This window comes from Acinonyx jubatus, chromosome A3 (genome assembly GCF_027475565.1).
Source record: "Acinonyx jubatus isolate Ajub_Pintada_27869175 chromosome A3, VMU_Ajub_asm_v1.0, whole genome shotgun sequence".
Classification (NCBI taxonomy): domain Eukaryota; kingdom Metazoa; phylum Chordata; class Mammalia; order Carnivora; family Felidae; genus Acinonyx; species Acinonyx jubatus.
In genome coordinates this window covers 73,489,164-73,509,199 of record NC_069388.1, presented here as the reverse complement: position 1 = coordinate 73,509,199, position 20,036 = coordinate 73,489,164, and the positions used below count along the sequence as shown (strand labels likewise).

At 36.9% G+C, this 20,036-nt stretch overlaps 1 protein-coding gene across 6 annotated transcripts in view; it reads right to left on the bottom strand.

The window, feature by feature from the left end:
• Positions 1-875: 875 nt before the first annotated feature.
• CCDC85A (coiled-coil domain containing 85A) overlaps positions 876-20,036 on the bottom strand; it is a 200,554-nt gene continuing 181,393 nt past the window's right edge. For 2 of the 6 annotated variants that reach the window (XM_027072416.2, XM_027072417.2), the window contains one exon: positions 876-2,700. In XM_027072416.2, the coding sequence (XP_026928217.1) occupies positions 2,611-2,700 (90 nt within the window). In that variant the 3' untranslated portion in view covers positions 876-2,610. Of the gene's footprint in view, positions 2,701-6,733; positions 6,833-10,400; positions 10,521-13,567; positions 13,703-20,036 lie in introns of all 6 variants that reach the window. The other 4 variants (XM_015074208.3, XM_027072413.2, XM_027072414.2 and 1 more) reach the window with 4 other exon arrangements.

The window sequence follows — 20,036 nt, the reverse complement described above, 5'->3', positions numbered from 1 at the left end:
ATAATCAATGTTCCAGCCACCTTTCTCCACTATGCTCTTGACTCTACCTTTCCCTGTGTGTGTTCTCCTCAGGATGACTATTCTAATGATGCCCAATATGACTGGAGGCAATAGAAAACCCTTAGCACATCCAACACTAGACAGGAAAAAAACCTCTTGTCTACCCATGAAATAAAATTTCTTTCAAGAGTTTAAATGAGTCTTGTTAGGTGTAGTTGCTACAACTGGACCATAGGAATGCCATATGTTGATTGGCTCAAGACTGGCTTCTTGAGCCAATTATTAGCAAGTAGGATGAGACGATGAAGGCAAGCTTGGAGTCTAGGCATTAATCAAAATGCAGCTCTGGAGCTGGAAATTGCTTCTCTAGATTCACTTGAACAGTGTGTGTGTGTGGGGGGGTATGTTTCTAAAGCAAAGGAGGGCTTTCTTACGAGGAAAAGAAAAATAAATCCTTGGTAACCAATCATTGTGTTCATTATTTGAACACAACGGTTAGACTTAGCCTGGGGAATGGTGATGGTATAAAAAGAATACCCTACAGACTTATTTGGCCTGTCAGAAACCCATTCCTACATTTCCCAGATTATTACAATGGGAAAACATTTTTTTTTAATCTAAAATGCCATGTGAAACTTATGTAGCTTGGCCCAAATCCAACAATAAATCCATAGACTCAAAGGCCACTTCCAGACACTTTCTGCTGCTTTTAGCATATGAGTCTGTTGCTATGGCCGTTATGATGTTGTATATTGTAAGCTATCACTTGAGAACAGGATCTAGAAAACTAAAAGTCCTGGGATAGGAAAGGGAAATTCTTCGTGGTAATGAGAAATCTACTCAATTTAGGAAAAAAATTTTGAAGGAAAAACCACTGAGATTAAATAATTTATTACCATTGCTAAGATGAACACATATGTGATACTCGATTTTATGCAGGACTTTAAAAAAATAGTTTTAATACAGTATCAAAATTTACACAAGTATTTTGTCAAAAGACCAGTGTTCCTTGTATTAGCTTCTGCAGTCTCTACTGCAGGAACAAAACTTGTTTTAAATGTCTTCAGAGCATAGGAATACAACAATTTAAGGATGAAAGCTTTTCTACGAGAGAAAGTGTAAATATAGCAAGCAATTTTCTTTTACAGAGTAATAATATAACATTTCAAAAGAAAGATAAGCTTAACTGGTAACCCAATTTCAATAATTAGAGAGATAATTCTATAGTAAATTCTATAGTAAATTAATTCATAAATATTTTCTGAAAACAGAGGGCTGTTTTTCATCATAGTAACATTTAAAAAAGTATAACGAAATACCTTCACGTTCCTTGACCAATGACAATTAATATACTATAATGAGTCCATTATAAAAACAACAGCAATGATGAATATCTGCAATGAATCCAATCTGAGTAATTGAGAAGAACTCTAAAAACTGGGAATTGTTGCATTCCTACTTTTATAATCTTAAATTACAATAAAAACTTAGCATTCTGTCACAGGCCTCTTGCACATTCATACAAGAAACTATCATTGCATTTGAAAAACACAAAATACCTATCATAGCATTTCCAATACACACAGTCTAATATTATATATATATATATATATATATACCAAAAATAAGAAACTAAGCAAAGCTAGCACACCTCTTTTTCAAACCTCAAGCAATCTGAACAAGAGCTTTTAGCCTCAGTAATGAAAGACATGCGTCAGTTTCATAAAACGTTAGCTGCTGTAGGCAAAGAAAGCTTTTTCATAAATGCAGTGCAATATTTTAAAGTTTACATAAAGTTTATTAAATATAACAGCAGATCTAGAAACTAAATTGTAGAAATTGACATCTCACAGCTGGAAACACTTAGAAAAATTATGTTTGCTTGTTCTTTAATTGGAATTAATATTAACATCAATGGCTACATTGAATGAATATGGAAGTAGATATGCCCCCAAGATGTGTCTTCATGAATATAGCAAGATTAAAAGAAAAGCTATATTTATCTTGATCACTTGAAATAAATGGTACTCTCTGATAAGCACTCTACAAAAAATCTTGCTACCCTTCTGGCTGGTAGAGAATTTATGGGGTAGTGTTAGCACCTCAAAAGTCAAAACAGAATCCCAGAAATCTAATCTTGCCTTACATCCAAATTAATTATGCATCAGGAACTCATAATTTTTTGACTATAATACAAGAAATAGGTGCCCAACTCTCAGATTTGGAAAGCTGGAAGCCACCTCTTCCTCAACACATCATGGTAGAAAACTCCCACCATTCTGTGCAATGAGTCAACTCTATGAAAACCACTGAGGCCCTACTGGACTCTTCTAATCTTAGATCTTAGGAGTCAAAAACATTTTAACTCTAATGAAAATATTGGTACCAAAATGGTGATTTTCAAAGCTGTTTTAAATTAACTCGAGATGGGCTACTGTGGAGATGGAAACCAGAGACATGACATACAGCATACTGAAGGTGTTAGAGGGAAAATATGTGCAATGTACAATCACTCCATGTTATTCAAAGAGTCCAGGTGTGCAGAAACCCACTTTTTTCTTCTTTTATCTCTCTCTGGCAGTGGTGACCTCCTGTTTGAAAGAGTGCCTTTCACATTGGTCCTTTGTACTGGTTTCCAGACAAATGTTGCCTAATTCCAGGACAGGAACCGGCAGCATCTCCAAGTTTCCTCCATACAACCTTAAAAAAGGTAAAAATAAAAAAAATAATAAAAATAAACATCTTAATTGCCTTTTCCACAAAGAGATTTGTGGTTTTTAAAGGGGGATCTATGAGAGGGGCAAAGAGGAATGTGAAGACAAGAGACAAAATAACCCCATGAATGAGCTCAAACATGATGAAATGTGATGGAAGTTTCTAAATCACAAGAGTTACTCAATAGAGGGAACTACAATGCTTTGTAATAATCAGGGCCAAAATTAAAGAATGATGTGCCAACTGACATGAGTGGTCCTCAACTTGGGCTGTACACGATGCACTTGAAGAACCTTAAACAGTAACTCCAATTCTCAGATTGACTGCATGGTAAAGGGGAGGCATGTTCATCTGTATTTTTTCTTAAGGCTTCCAATATAATTCTGTATAGCCAGAATTAAGAACATGTGAACAAAATCATCTTGGTTCTTCTATACATCTTGAACACAAGGGATACCAAAATGTTTAATCCACTAAGGAAAATGGAGTTTTTGTTCTTGAGTTATTATTAAGCCCTGAGCTGGTAGGATTTAGGGCCACTAGTAAATTTCCATAGCTTTCCCTACAGAGCAGGGGCCTCAGTCATAGCTACTGAGTTAGCTACCAAACTGTATTACCTCTCAGATTATCAAAGCAGAGAGCAACCAAATGCAGGAAAAAGAAGAATAAAATCAAGAATCCCCCCAATAGATATAATACATAAAAATGGGGCCATTTTAGAGGGAAAGTAGCAAAAGGTAAGGTTACAAAAAATGTAAAGCCACTGAATTCATCAGTGATACACCAATATGCTAATGTGAACTGGAAAATGCACATACACCCCTCCCCCCCCCCCACATGGAAAACAGTAACCCTTCTTGTGTTTCACAATAAGGATTAATTTCGGATTGATTGATTCCCTAAAAATTTACATTGCTCTTACATGAACACAAAACTGTTGGTTCATTAATTATTGATAGCCTTTTTTTGTTTTTGAATTTTTTAAAAATAGATACTCTAGGGAAACCTAATACTAGTCATGGTAATATATAAGAATATAGGATTCTGTCTACCTTCATTTCTAAGCCAATGAAACCATTAGTCTCTCTTTTGATGGACACCACTAGGCAGTAGAAATAACCTGTTCTATTTGAAAAGAGTTGTACTGATGGTCTTTAAATATTAGAAAAGGAATGCTCTAGCAACAGATGGCTCAAACTGTCCACAAGGAAGGTAGGAATGTCCCATTTCTTAATAAATAGACTGAAAAAATGCAAACACTGAATCAAGGGGTCCAAGGATGCTCTGGACCTTGCTTTCTAGCCCTTACATGGTATCTACACCTGCCCCGAATGTTTTGAATGTCTCATTGAGAAGCAGAGGATAGACTCAAAGACCTGAACAAAGCATAGACAAAAAGCATTAGAGGGTTACAACTCCAAAGTGCAAGCCCTCCTCAAGTACTCAAACGTAGAATACCATGGGCCTTAACCCTGAAATTGCTATGTAGTGAAAGAGTCAGAGAAGGCAAAACTCTGAAACGAGCCAATGGTACTAAGGTGGACACAGAGTAGTGACTTATTATTGACTAAAAGAACAGAATAGGAAAAAAAAAACAGAATAGGTGGGTGTCTGAGGTAACCAGTCAACTTGTTTAGCTCTTCTCAGGGAATTTACAAAAGCCAAACAGACCTAAGATAAATATGCTGCACTATAAGAAATAGTAAATGTATTTTTGTGGCACAGTTTGGGAAGAGAATAAAAGCACTTCTTACTAACCACTAATTACTAATCAACACGATGATGCTAACAGTCACTTCATTGTACACTGGTTGACAACTGATCTCCAGAAGGAACACCAGAAACTGAGACCAAACTTATTATCCTAAATTCTACCTGAGTCTTATAACTGATCTCACATTATAAGAAAACTTTACATTTCTATTAAATTGTTACAAAAGCACATAGTTTCTGGAATAGGTTTTATAACTTGAGCTAGTTTCTAAGAAATTACCTATGAAAATACCTCACAATTCGCATTTCTCGTTGCTCTCTAGTACGCACGGAGTTCAATGTTCATATAATTTATAATGGTGACACAAACATTTTAAACCAACACTTTTTTCTCTTGGCTTTTAAATAGTTTCCAAATATGAGAGTGCTAATTATCAGATTTGGCCTCACTTGTATTTTTTTCTTCAAATTTTGGGACTCAGACAAAAGTAGGTAAGTAAAAGGAACTTTTAGGAAGGCAAGCTTTTGGCTTCCTGAAAATATCTCCTGCATGGAAAAACACCATTACCACTGCATATGATCTTTTGAAGCATTTTTGAAACATTTTTGGAAATCTAGGCAAAGATCAACACGAGCTAATCAAGACCCATTCCATTAGTATGTCTCTTGTGTGACTAAGAAATAAATTTTCTAGTTCAGAAGTCTTGTATCTAAAACGAAAAGGCAAGAAAATAATCCTAGCATGTGTTTTTACAGAAATTCAGGCATTATGCAAAAAGGAGAGGGTCCCCTCTGGAAGATGCTTTGCTTTTAGAAGTCCCCAGATTCACTACACTTGGGAAAGGGGTGATTGCTAGGACTCAAGAGGAGATTGGGGTATCGTCCTGACTTCCTTAAAGAAAAAATTGATCGAGCAATTTTATTTTGGGAATTCAGTCTCTTCTAATATAAAAGGCAAGTGTGGAGATGGTACCCAGGGCTTCCTATATCCAAATTCCCCAGGGGCTGGGGTGAACCCTAGACATCTGGATTACAGAGGACACCCATGTACTACTTGGGAGAATCGCTGTGGGAGATCTTCTCTGTGGTCTCTTCTGGCTCTACAATTCCTCATGTCTGAACTTTAGTTCTCATTCCATAATCAACAGATGAGAAGCAACAGGCAGGTTTAAGGTATGTAGCTTAAATTTTTGAATGTATCTGAAGGAAATATTCAAACGTAAAACTTAAGAATAGGCTGAACAGCTACAGAAGGTGAAGAGTGGTGGGAAATTATGACTTCCAGAACTGATGACCTTTTGAAAATAGACAAAAATAGATATGCAGAAAAGAAAAAAAGCAGACTAAAACTGTGTCCCCACCACATATAAAATGCCCACAGGACTTAAAACATTTACTGGATTCCAAGAACATCTCAATGAGGTAGATACATGAGAATATTTGGTTCTAATAGCCTAAAGGTAATTCTAGGCAATTTTGATATCCTAATGGACAAAGAATAGGAGGATAAAAGTACAACATAGAGCCTATTAAAATCAGTGCTTAATCTATGATTTTTATTTGAACAAATGGCTTCCTCTATAATATTTAGCTTTTTAACAACTTCACCAATTATATTCTTGATTAAATGATATATCCTAGCATATTACTCAAAATTTAGCCAGGGATTAATAATAAATACAAATCACCTTCTTGATTAGATATGTATCATGAAAATAGCATGTCAATTCTTTTACTGTGTTTCTCTAATTTCATAGATTTCTATGTGTATCTCTTAAGTTCATATTTATTTCTTTTATAAATTTCTGAGCCTTCATCAACACTGAAAGGTAAAGCTACTACTTTGCAAAACAGGCAGCGCACATATCATATGAAGAACCAAGCAAATGTTACCTAGTAAGATGATTTTTCCCCCAAGTATAGCTGTAAATAAGTCTGAAGAAGGCTGTGTTTTATCACAGGCTTTTAAACTGATTTTTTGGTACCTCTTAAAAGTACGAAACAGAAACCCATTTATCAAAACTAGCAACACAATATCTTCAACAGTAAATTATGTAAAAATGTTCCTGGATCATTCTGGAATACAGAATTGGCTGATTATCGGTTACCTGAATATTTTATGACTGTGTCAATAAAGCTGCAATAAAATATGTTAAAGATCCAAACAAGGGGAATTGGTTTTATTTTAATATAAAAATATCAAGGCATTTGGCCAGCATTATAAAAAGTAGGTATTCATAAAATGATAACTAAGCTGCAATGGGGCTTTCAACACAGAATACACAATAAAGCACATTAAACTTACATTGCACATTTCTCTGACTATAGCTTTTTCTGTCTCACTAAGGTCATTTTCATACTCTTTACCCTGTTGACGATCTATAGTTTCCTGAACATCCAAGACCTGGATATGTTGAAAAAGAAAAGCAAATTTCACATGGAAAAAAACTTGTTAGTTTAGTTTATGAATTAAACCATAAAGGAGGTCCACTTTGCAAAACCTTTTGGTTTTCCCCGTCTCTGCATATCAGAGTGGATTAGTACATGGCACAATCTTTTAAAATGATTGTTATGAAACCTACTAGGAATCAATTCTCGATTTTCAAATGGTCTTTAAAAGCAATCTATTGTATCACTAATAGTCAATTGAATTCACTAATATCTAAAATAATTAGATGCATTAATTAATTTGGTCATTAAGATAACTTGCCTGTGTCAACCATTTGCAGAAAGTCAGTAATTCTTGCTCCATTGTGAAGATGAGCAATATAATTAATTTTATGCCAAATAATCCAAATGATATGTAGACATGGCCTATAGAAAAGACTAAAAGAGATTGTAGTCAAAACCCAGGAATATGTACGTTAAGAACTCGAGGTGACATTAGCACTACTAACTTCACAGTTCTTGCCTGGACATGTTCCCAGGGACTAGAAAAGGACTACGGAGATGGTTCTTAGATAATATCAATGAGAAAAAATGGCTCCTTGTGAAAATATTTGAGCAACACTTTCAGCATTTTTCATTAGAGCAAAGTGTTGGGATGAGATGCTTTTAAGCAATCTTAGAGGCATGAGATTCCACTTCTCTAAGTTATCTCTAAATGGATTCAAAATAATATTTCTTGAAATATGCCTGTAGAATTTTCATGCCATACTTTCTATAGGTCAAAGGGGAGAAAACTTTGGTTTTGAGTGTTGTCTGTTATTTTTTTCTGTATCAGCTGGTAAGCCAAAGCACTAATGTAGCAAAAAGACAACCCAAAACAAAGAAAAAAAAAAACACAGAAAAAAATGCTTTTCTAAAAGCTCTTCTATGAATCCCACTGGACTGCGACATTGCTAACCTCCTTGGTTCTGTGGTCATCACGGTCAATGCTGATGGCCACACCTAAAGGTATTGCCTGAGAATTGGCACTAATGAACAGTTGAGCCAAAATAAATGATTTAAACATGAAGTGGACCCTTCATGTCAAGTTCATACATAGTCTATATGGATTATTTACTAGTATTCAATCCTGAAATAATCTAACTCACAAACTACTCCCCTATTAACTCAAAATGTCTAGCCATTATTACTATGTAGGTACTTTAAAAGAGGATATCACGGTAGTAAATGAAAGCCTCATCCTGGTACTCAACTTAGAGTCAGTTCACATTCTTTATATACTTACAGGAAATCACTGCCTATGCTCAGTGAATATTCATAGAAAACTTAATTCCTGGAACAAGCTCATTTGCCTACAAATTCAATGTCTAATGCACCTAAGACAAGTGTACTTCAAATCAGTTAATTTCTACTAAATGAAGTGAAGCTCCAATTAATAGTTAGGATGAATTTTAAAGCAAGATAAATGTGGTGTTATTACAAGTGGGCTAATTTCTCACAGTGATTTACAGCACTTTCCTCCCAAACCATGACCACAGAGTTTATCAAAGCCTAGAGATTTTTTTTTTTTTTTGGAGATGTATCAGAAGATGAGAAACTGAACCATTGTTCTAATTAATCCTTTTACAACAGAAAAATTGTATGACCTAAATCAGCTCTAGATCTGTGGGCTTTTAAAAACAAAACATATTGAATGGCTCCATTTCTTCTTTTGCACTGCGATTTCCCTAAGATGCATTTCCCACAGGCATTATTTCCCCTAGGCACATATTTCTGTTTCACAACACAGTTAACTCATGGAAGCAAACATACTCTGTATTCAAGAGCCTCCACTTATCCAAGAAAGATGCTTCAGTTGCTTGGTGTTACCCATCTGCCAACTGAGGGCACTTAACGTATTCTGATTATAACAATATCTTTCTTTCTTGAGATAAAATTTTATATGAAAATTAGAAAATGAATTCAGAGAAAATTGAAGAGCTCCTCCTTGCCCTTCCCTTCCCTTTAGGCCATAGGAACACAGCTGCACTGACAAATTTGGGAAAGATTGCAAGGCTATCCTATATGCTGATCTGATTCAAATTACACTTGCCATTTAATAAGGCATCAGGCCGAAACAGTTTTCAGTTTGAAAAGTAGAGCAATGTGTTGCTTTTGGAGTATGTGCAGACACAAACACTACAGGATTGAAGCCACTCTCATTTTTTATTTCTAAGATGCTTTTCAGATAGCGTCTGGTTCATGCTCAAGTGACAGCATGTTTAGCATGCTGTTCATGCTTAACAGCATCCAAATGCTGTTGCAGAGAGCAAGATGTTGGTCAGGTGATAAATCAACAGCCACCAGATGCAGGGTGGAGCCCCTCATTCGGGTAGGCCTTCCCAGGTAAATTCCTCTTGGTTGTTCACTTGGTGAGTTATTCCAACCAAGACAGAAAATGCCAAGTGCATTGCACTGGCCACCAGCACAGTGCTGCTACCTTCACTCAGGAGCAATCAGTATGTGCTTGGGAGGAGCAACTCATTTCATTAAAGTTATAGCAAAATATAATGAGGGGGCTCAATCTTCTGCTAAAATCACATCAAATAAATATTTTAAATTTCTCCTCTACTTGCTTTCTGCATGCCAGAGAAAGTGTGGCCCATTCCAAAAGAGTGAATCTTCAGATTATTGATAAATCATTCCAAAACCAAAACACTTTTTAGTAAAGTTGTGAAATTCTTGTGGCAAGAGCAGGACTGAAGCATGCTACCTACTTTATGGCTCAGAAAGGTTTCACCAAGGCTACCTGTTAGGAATTACAGATAATCTGAAGGACAGGATTTCATACCTTGGAAATGATAAAACTTGAAGGGACTGTCTCAACTTTTAAGGTAATGTTTATTGCCTACATCAGTTTCTCCTCTTAGATAATATTTATATTGTTATTAATTTTACTTATGGCACTTATTTATGGGAAAGCTCATTATTGGTAAAGAAAATAAATGATACATTTCAGCTAAATCTTTTTTGAAATTATCGCAGAATCTGAAGTAAAAGATAAAAGTAGCTTTATGAAGAAGACCACCTATTTTCTAATACTCTACGGAAGAGCATTAACTCAACTTTGAACATCTAACTTCTATTTAATGGAGGATAGAGTAGGTTTTTTATTTCAATGTCTTCTTTCAAGTTGCACAATGTACCTCAATTGCATAAAGAAAAATATGATAACCTTCCTTATTTTGCCTATTAACTTCCTATATTTGAAGACATGCATACTATAAACACCGCACATAAAATACCCAGAACAATATTTTACACAAATGGATATACATGCACATCAGACTTCAACTTCGATGCAGATTGATATGAATCACATTACTCAAGACAAAATGATAAAACCAGAGATTCAACCATAAGTACTCAAACCCGTTGTCAATTTAAAAACAAGTACACTTCAAAAATTAAAAGAGTTACACCATAAGGGGGTCAAAAAATAAAGTATCTATGGTTAAAACAAGACTGTGAGGACTACCAGACTAAAGCAAACAAGCCACAACACAACTGAAGTTCTGGATAAACGGTTGTACACAGTTGGTTACCTTAAGAGAATGTACCACAGGTTCAGGCTGCTGAGAAGGTGTGGTATGTCCACTGAAGCTAGCTGGAGAGGTGGGTGGACTGTTACTCCCATCAGCCCCTGATGACAACCTAAAAGAACCCTTAGTAGAAAATCAACAACTTTGTTATTAAAACAAAAGTCGTTTAGAACTGCATAGATGTCATTCAGTATTCAATTTCACTGCCAAATGAAAATTAGCTAGTTTGTTCATTTTTTTCTAGCCTGTCCTAAGATGCTATCAACCTGTGAACTAGAATACACTCGCTGCTTGACCAGCAAGAACACTTAACCAAGAGCCATCACGATGCATATCCAGATGTCATTTCTGATTTGCCAAAGAGAGCAATGCCCCCTAAGGAATGCCCATTAAGAATATTTCAGGAATGATTCTTGAAACTTAAAGATGCTCAAGAGTAGGGAATTTGTGAGTTAGCAGCTGAGTTAAACATGCTCACTCAGCAAGACAAATGCTATATTCCATATGTCTCCGAAAATTCGGACACATCACATTCTGGCATTGGAGAAATGGTGTGTCTTATAAAACCCTTCTTTGAAGTAAAAACCTACAGTGGAGCATTTTTCAAAGAGATTCATCCAAATTCAACATTTTCTTTAAGGAAAAAAATATTTTTGGTTTTTTAAAAAATGAAAAACAAAACAGGTCACAAATTAGATATTTGTACTTTAGTGACTCTTTGACTTAATTGCTGAAAAACCAGAACTTAGGCCCTATTAATTTGGCCTGTGAGGGTTGCAGTCACCCATACAGTAACTGGGAAAAAGTAAAACTTCAGTTACTTCCCCTCCTAGAAAAAAGCAGCCAAATGGAAAGTCTCCAAACCTGTTTTTAGGGTGATCATTACACCCAAAGGGCCTGAGAGATTTTAATTTCTGTCCATCAACAAATCTGATTTTTTCATGCCTAATAGATTAATAACTGCTCCATTTCACTCAATCCTAGGACTCTAATACCCTGAGAAGGAGACACTGAAGGTACATGTGTGGATTCACAAACGCAGGAAACAACTGCGATGAGACGTTTATTTTCCAGCACCCACAGAAGTGTTTCTGTGTTGTGCACTTTAGTGATGGGAGGGAGAATCTGAGAGCAACAACAGTGAGAAATATGGGTTTTATGCAAACCATACCATTTGTAGAGAATCTGACAATCCCCTTCAATTTTTACAAAAATTATAATCTATGCAATTTGGAGTACCTTCCCCCTTCCCTGGTCACTTCCTTTCTTCCCGTGTTCTTGAAGGCTATCCTTGCCACCTCATAAGCCAACTGAAGCCATGTTCTTTCCTTGCTCAAAGAGTTATACAATCAAAGCACGTCCTGCTCCCCACCCTCACTAATCAACAGGGAGAGGAAGCTGTGGGATATGACTTTAGGGGACTTCCCCAGTCTGTCCTCCATTGCTACTAATGATTACATTAATAGCAGGTGATGACACAGGAAAGCCAATTATAATAGCCCTAACCCCCTCTGGGGATAAAGTGTATAGGTTTTCCTGTATTTGTAATTCAGATCAAATCAGACATAAGAGTACCTGAAACAAACAATAGAAGGGAACTTAGTAGAAACTTAAAGACGGTTAAGGGGCATACCATTCCCCCCACAACTTGACCACCAAATTGTGGTCATCCTCATCCTCTGTAGAGATGAAAGTTTTCCAAAATGAAGGAGTTATAAAGGAAGCTATTCTCCGAATAGCTCTGGTCCTCTACTATTCTCTTTCCCCACTGCTACCACCGTTATGAACGGTTTTGAAAAGGCTTCTGAGGTTATGCAGAGTTCACTTCGAACTTCTCATTTAGGACCCACTACTGCAGTACAGTTTTCCCTCTGACTGGTAATCTAACTGGGCAGCCTATAATACTCCCCCCTCTGGGCTTCCCTCCTTCCAGTTCTTCCTTTCAAACCTCGTGCTGCCCAGCCCTTCTGTTTCAAATGTTAGCTTCCCAGACCTGGCAAAATGGCAGACATATAATCCTAGCATGCTTTTACTTGGGCAAGGGGCCTCTATCTTTCAGGGCTTTTGGTTTTAGAGAATTTCTAAGATCAATGAGAAGTAGCTTCCCTAAACCAAATTCTCTGGGCAATTTAGCACTGTTTAAACTTAAAGCCAGTCCTGCTCTACCTTTAAACCTCTTTTATCTCAATAATAATAATAATAATAATAGCTAAAATAGGACCTGCACAGTGGGGAAAACTCATTCATGAATTAAAGTTGTCCTTCAAATGTGCTTAGTAAGCCAAGGACTAGTAATTACAAGAAAGTTCAAGGTTCATATTTTATGTGGTTTTTGTAAAGTTGCAAAGGTAAGCAAGTGCCAGGTAAAGTTGTACACCAACAGGTGCTCAATAGTTTTCTAGATTATAACACAATAAGCACTTCCTTCTATCCTGTCTCATTTAGTTACCATAAAATAAAAGGTTATATATCTATGTGCTTAGTAGAATCAGACCAATATTTGGAGAGTTACCTAGGTTCAATCCATACATACTCTCAGTTGACTAGTACATTTTCACAGAAATGTTTTTTACAATGTGCCGAGTGAAATACTAGTAAAACAAATGATTTTAAACAGTCTCTTCAAATTTATTACAATAACATTAAGTCTGTTTATTTAAATTGTAACCTGACTGGCTCAGGAGATAGGGAACTTAAAAAGAAGAAAATCTTAATAAAATTGGAAACATGACTCAAGGTCACTGGTTTTCAAACCACACATGATCACAAAGTGCATGCACCACCTCTTGGGTGGGCAATTGATTTTCAAAGGCAAGGAATAATTTTCTGGGCTGGTGTACAGACAGTTCCTTTTCATGGCCCCGGACCTTTTAAACTCCTTCTTATGAAAGGTGCAGGGTACCTTTGATCTTCTCCAATGCTTGGGGTTACTCAACTTTCAACCCCAACCATGTTCGTTGGGGGTGGGTGGGGGAGGGACGGACACTGACAGTAACCATTTAGGAAATGAAAGGCTCTATTCCCAGCTTCCCTTCCCAGACTCAGACACACACAACAACTTTCTTTTCTGTGTACAGACTTGTTCTCTCCCCCCAGTGTAACTTTGTCTCTAGCAACAGAAGCCATCTGTATGCACAAGCAAATGCCGCAGCTGGCTCGTCTTCACTCACCGGGAGAGTGGGCAGGCATCGTCCTATTCCTCGGCACCCTTGCCACCACTGCAAGACCCGCCGGGCTCTGGGCCCCCAGCCTTTCTCCATATTTGAGCTGTTTCTAGTTGGAGGTTGCCTTCTATTCTGGGTGGCCTTATATTTGGAACAATATAGTACAATCACTCAGAAAAATACTGTTTCCCAGGTCTCAAGAAAGCAGATAGAACAAGAAGCTTAATGAAATGAACCACAATGACCACAATGGCAAGCTGTAACATGCACCTCAAACTAGGGAAAAAAATGAAAATAAAAATAAATTGTCTGTTAGAACTAATTCTTAAGCTATCAAAAAGAGGTAGATGATATTGCCAAAATTATAAGAAAAAAAAACCTAAGTGATTTAGACAACTTTGTTTATTGGTTTTACTTGTGAGAAATACAGAATTAACTGCAAGGCTTCCATGTATTTTAAATTGTGTAACCTCAGAACTTAACAGAAATTATTTGAAACGTAATTGGGAGCACTATGCTCTTTTGTTAAGACATACAAGGTAGGTCGATATATTCGATAATACTTAGAAAAACTGACAGCGTGTCAAATTCTCAGCAAAATTTCTGCACATTGAAGAGTATGTAATGAATTAAGAGGTCATCATTGCATTAAAATAACTGTTTTACAAGGGACATATACATCATTATCAAAATTTCTATTAAACAGTTAATCTCCAAATTTCTACACTGGTTAGAACTAGAGATAGCAGATAAATAAATTTTTCCCCTAATTTCAGTTTTTTCTGTGACTAAACAGCATAATTCTATTCAAATAATCAGAAGCAAAATGAACTTACTTGAACATAATTTCCTCTCCCTAACAACTTTCACTAAGACCTTTATCTAAGTGTGTCATGTCCTAAGGAATAAGACATTTTTTTTTTAACTATAGAGAGGCACCTAGGTGACTATTAGTTGAGTGACCAACTCTTGGTTTCAGCTCAGGTCATGATCTCACAATTTCATGGGTTCAAACCCTGCTTTGGGCTCTGTGCTGGCAGCATGAAGCCCACATGGGATTCTCTCCCTCTCCCTCTCTCTCTGTCCCTCCCCCACTCACACTGTCTCTGTCTCTCTCAAAATAAATAAAAAATTTAAGATATATAAAATTCAGGGGTGCCTGGGTGTCTCCGTTGGTTAAGCGTTTGACTCTTGATTTCGGCTCAGGTCATGATCTTGCAGTTCATGAGTTTGAGCCCCGCAATGGGCTCTTCATTGACAGTGTGAAACCCGCCTGGGACTCTCTCTCCCTCTCTCTCTGCCTCTCCCCTGCTCGCTTGCTCTCTCTCTCTCTCTAAAATAAATAATAAACTTAAAATGTAAAATAAAATATAGAAAATTCACAATAGTCCCAAAATTCTAGTGTCTGAATGTTTAAATTTAGGAGGCTGAAGAATGGTTTTCAGTCATAATTTTTCAGTTCTCACTGATCTCTTCTCCTCCAAGTGTGTACTGTGTTGTGAACAGCACTGGTTTGTCACTCTTCTTTAACATTTGGGAGCTGAGCAATAAAGAAAATGTGCCATGGTCTTAAGTAAAGTGAAAAAGAGGAGTGGTACTCACAAATCTCTCTTCTGAATCTATGGAATCAGTACCAGTTACCTGTTAAACAAGTCAGCTACATATATTCCTCATATATAACAGAGAAAATTATACATTTGGACTATGACAATCACTTCATTGTAGCAACACAGATTTGAAAGTGGCTCTTTCAGTAATCATTTCATGTGTCAGTGTCTAATTTCTTTCCATCACCAAAAGAATTCTATCCAATTATTTATAATATGGTTTATGGCTTAAAATCCACCTCTCACCCCAATGTGTAGAGTTCTAATTCTGAGATGGTCATCAAAAAGTACCATAGATTTTTTTTAATGTTTATTTATTTTTGAGACACAGAGAGAGAGACAGAGCATGAACAGGAGAGGGTCAGAGAGAGAGGGAGACACAGAATCCGAAGCAGGCTCCAGGCTCCGAGCAGTCAGCAAAGAGCCCAACGTGGGGCTCGAACTCACGGACTGTGAGATCATGACCTGAGCTCAAGTCGGAAGCTCAACCGACTAAGCCACCCAGGTGCCCCCTAAAAAGTACCATAGATTTTTTACGAACAAGTCCTATCTCCATTGGTTCCCTTCATGACTCATGCATCTCTCAGATCTTATGTTTTCGGATTCAATGACTGAGTAAGACATAGCCAGAGTCCCACTTTCATTCTTCCTTAATGTGTAGTGAGATCGAACCTCTATCCCTCTCCATTGTACTAAGCTTATTATCATAACCATGAAATCTAAGGTAACATCTCTAACCATGTAGAAGCATGCTGGAAAGAGTAGCCGTTTCACTATAATATTTCCCTACTTTTGGAAAGTAGATACAACATGAAATAATAGCTGTGCCTTTTAGCATCTTGCAAAGGGTTCCTTTAAAACAAATTAAATATAGACTGCATAGTATTATTAAATCTCATAGGAGGGAGCAATATACATGGACCAGATTTTTGTGCAAGTATAACCTAGTTGATGGTATAACCATTTTTAAGGGAAAGATACTCTTAGAATCAGGATTATTGACTTTCTACTCCTGTTGGGAGCTTTTTAAAAAAATTTCCAGGTCATGGAAAAATGTGTTCTGGACTGGCCATCATGCTAGCCTTCAAATAAACTGAATGGTATTTATGTAGTAATGAAGGCTTGGCTCTTTGCTAGCTCTACAATTGTCAGCGTGCTATTTTCTGAAGACTGCTTCATAAAACATAGTAAGTAAGCCTTCAGTACCTCCGTAGACAGAGTTGTTTCTGGCAACTTCAGAGATTCAAGTCGGGGAACCCAGAACCAGGACAATTCCAAACCTTAAAAAAGTCACTTTCTATTTTCTGACAAGTTCCTTTTTGCTTAATTTTGTTTGCTGTGGTTTCCCAAAATTCCAAATTCACAAACAATGCTTGAATGACCTTACTATTTCAGTAGAAGTTTGTGTACTCAGCAGCCACTTTATATACAGGTACGTGGGGTAACCCATAAATTAATTTAGGTATCATGATGGACCACTCTAAATGCTATGGCAAAGTAATGCTCTGCATCAAGACTGTGTGGGAGGTAGATTACAGATCACTTACTATGTGGTAAGTACTCATTATAGAAATCATGAATTCTAATGCTGTAAGCAAACTCCTAGATCAAGAAACAAAAATATCCCTCACTATCACTGAAGAAGATAAAATATATTGGTACTGTTATGCCTTTTATCACATGATGTGGAAGACATTTTTCCAAGAAAATTGAGATTTGGGATATTTTCTAGTATTGTCCTTATAATAACAGACTTCTTCAGAATTAAGGGGAAAAAAGCCACTCAAATTTTTTAAAAGATCATCTAAACAATAAGAAAATGTATTACTTAGGGCTTTGCTGAGTAAAATTATTATAATTAATAATATGAATTTTAAGAGAACCAGCAAGATGAAGCAATTGTGATTAAGTGGTCTTCTTGCTATTTTATGGTTATATTTTATATATTGTTATTTTAATTAACACTCTGGAAGTTTCTATTCTTTTGCTTTACAAAAGAACATATTAAAGTCTCTAACACAAAAAACGTAATGTTTTTATATTTTATCACACAAAATGCAGGCTTGCCACTTAGATATAAATCAGATGCAATGCATTTGTAACAAACTTTGGAGCCCAACCCTCCTATCTATTATAGGAAGCCAACTATGGAAAGCTAAACATTGATCGGCTAAAATGGTTTCCTGTTAGTTAAAGATGTTCAATTTTTAATAAGTTCTGAAGCTAGGTCAAACTATCACATAGTGCATCATGCCTCATCAGAATGCATACCTAGTTTGGGAGGAAGGATGGATTTTCTCTCCTTATTATGAGGCAAGGGCAGCTGCTTTGCTAATCTCATCAGGAAAATAATTTGTTCAGTTTGACCAGTCTTTATTCTGAAATACTACAACATTTCACTAGCACACAAACAGAAGCTTACGAGAAACTGTAGAGGTAACCCTGACAAACTTTTTCTAAAACATTCCTGTGAATCAGTTTCAAAATACTAAGAGACCCTCAGCTTTGCTCTAATACATGACATTCAGTTGACTGTATTCAAAGAAAAGCATGTTTTTAAATTTTAAATTAACTAAATAAGGGATCTATTCAATACTGATTTAAAATGTTATATAATTGCCTGGCTTTTTAGATATTCATTTATTCACTTAACTAATTTACTGAGCACCTACCAAAGGTAATAGCCCATGCTATACCACGTAGGTATCTAATCCAGTAACTTTTTGTTTAAAGAGTTGCACAGTAAATTCAAATAATTGACTCTAGGGTCACACTGCCTGGGTTCAGAGTCTTGATTGGACACTTGGCAGTTGTATGACCTCTCTGAGCCTCAGTTTCCTCATCTGTAAAGTGTGGGTAATAATGGTACAATGGTCCCTCCCTCTATGAGGCTACTTATATGAAAAGAGCTCTTAAAACAGTATCTGGCCCACATTAAATGTTCTGCAAGTATTTGCTGTCATTATCATGAATGTGTTTGCTAATCAACACATTTTATAATTTATTTGTCAATCGACTTTCACATATTTATTATTGACAGCAGTAATTCTCAACCTGGGGCAAGTTGGCCTTCCAGCGGAGACATTTGGCAAAAATGCAGACATTTTTAGTTGTTTAAACTGGGTGATTTCTTTTTTAATGTTTACTTATTTTTGAGAGAGAGAGAGAGAGAGAGAGAGAGAGACAGAGAGGGAGAGAGAGTGTGTGAGCAGAAGGGCAGAGAGAGATGGAGACACAAGACAGAAGCAGAAGCAGGCTCCATGCTCTGAGCTGTCAGCACAGAGCCTGATGTGGGGCTCGAATTCATGAACCACCAGATCAAAACCTGAGTGCAAGTTGGCCGCTTAACCGACTAAGCCACCCAGGTTCCCAAAACTGGGTGATTTCTATGGGTATTTATGGGTAGAGGCCAAGGATGCTGCTGAACGCCTGATGATGCACAAGACCCTCCCCACAACAAAGAATTATCCAGCCCCAAATGTCAATAGTGCTGAAACTGAGAGACTGATTTAGAGAAGAACTGTGTTGGAAAACTATAAAGCAAAATTTCTGGTGACAGCTCCATAGCAGACTTTGCATATGAGGACAAGTCGCCCATGTGATCTGGATGGAGCTTGTGATGATTTTAAAGGAAATTCACTAAGCTTCACCCCTCAAGTGGTCTAAGTATAAAGACATCCATATCTCCACCCCAAGTAGGAAATTACTCTTTTTAACAAAAGGATAAGAATTAAAAATACCCCAAACATCCTACTGTTAACAACGCTAGCAGAAACAAAATACAAATGGGTAGCACAGGGCAGTGGTCCAAAGAACAAAGAGCTCCCTGAGTGGAGAGGAGAGCATGCTGCAAGCACCTTAAAAATCAAGACACCAATCCCACAGAGAGTAAAATTGGCAGAAGGTGCTTTATGGAAATTATGAAAGAAGATAAAGCTTCCTTAGCAATACAACAGGTAAAGATTCTGCAATCAATTTTAAGCAGTCACACCAGGAAAGAATACAATTGCCAGAAAATAGAAATGAAAGCCCTCACACGTGAAGCATCCCAGTGCAGAAAGAAAGCATTGTGTGACGTGCAGAGGGAAATCAGAAATCCAGACATGAACGGCGACCATTTTTTCCTTCACACATGGCTAAGGGTTGTACTCTGTTTACATGTTTGTCTCCTCACTAGGTAGAAGACTCCTTGAGGGTGTGTCTGAGTCCTAACAGTACTTGGTTACTAAGCTCCTACTACCTACTACCTGCTAGGACTTTCCTAAATGCTGTAATTTACAAGATTATTAAGACTAGCTAAGATGGGCTCCTACTACATGTTAATACCTATCAAGACACTACCTGTTGGCCTGGTGCTATTCTCAATAATTTATGTTCCATAATTTTGTTGTTATTGTTGTTGTTTATTTGTTTGATTGGGATCCTGGAGATCTCCTTCTGTTCTGTGTACCCACTGATTAGCTCCTGGGCTGCAAGGAGATTCTGGCGAGGATCAGGTTGTCTGGAATGGCCCATGGTCTTGGCGGGAGCTGTGAATATAAATAACTGATACAGATGAACTGGTGTTTGCCAGCTGAACATCAGCTCCGTGTTCATTTGACTTTCTCCATTCAAGGTACGTAACTGTGGCCACAACAGTTACATAAAATCTGCATCTAGAATAATACCCAAGGATTTTGAAACTTGGGATTTTATCAAAGTCTCCTAGAGAATTTGTTGAGAATTACTGACAATTCACTTTGGAATACTATAGGAGTCATGCTATAAATGAAACACAGTAGGGCTCCAGATAAACACAGTTATTAAGATAATAGTTTATTTCCTCTTCTAACTTTCTTGAGTTTGGGTTTCTGTAATACTTTTCTGGA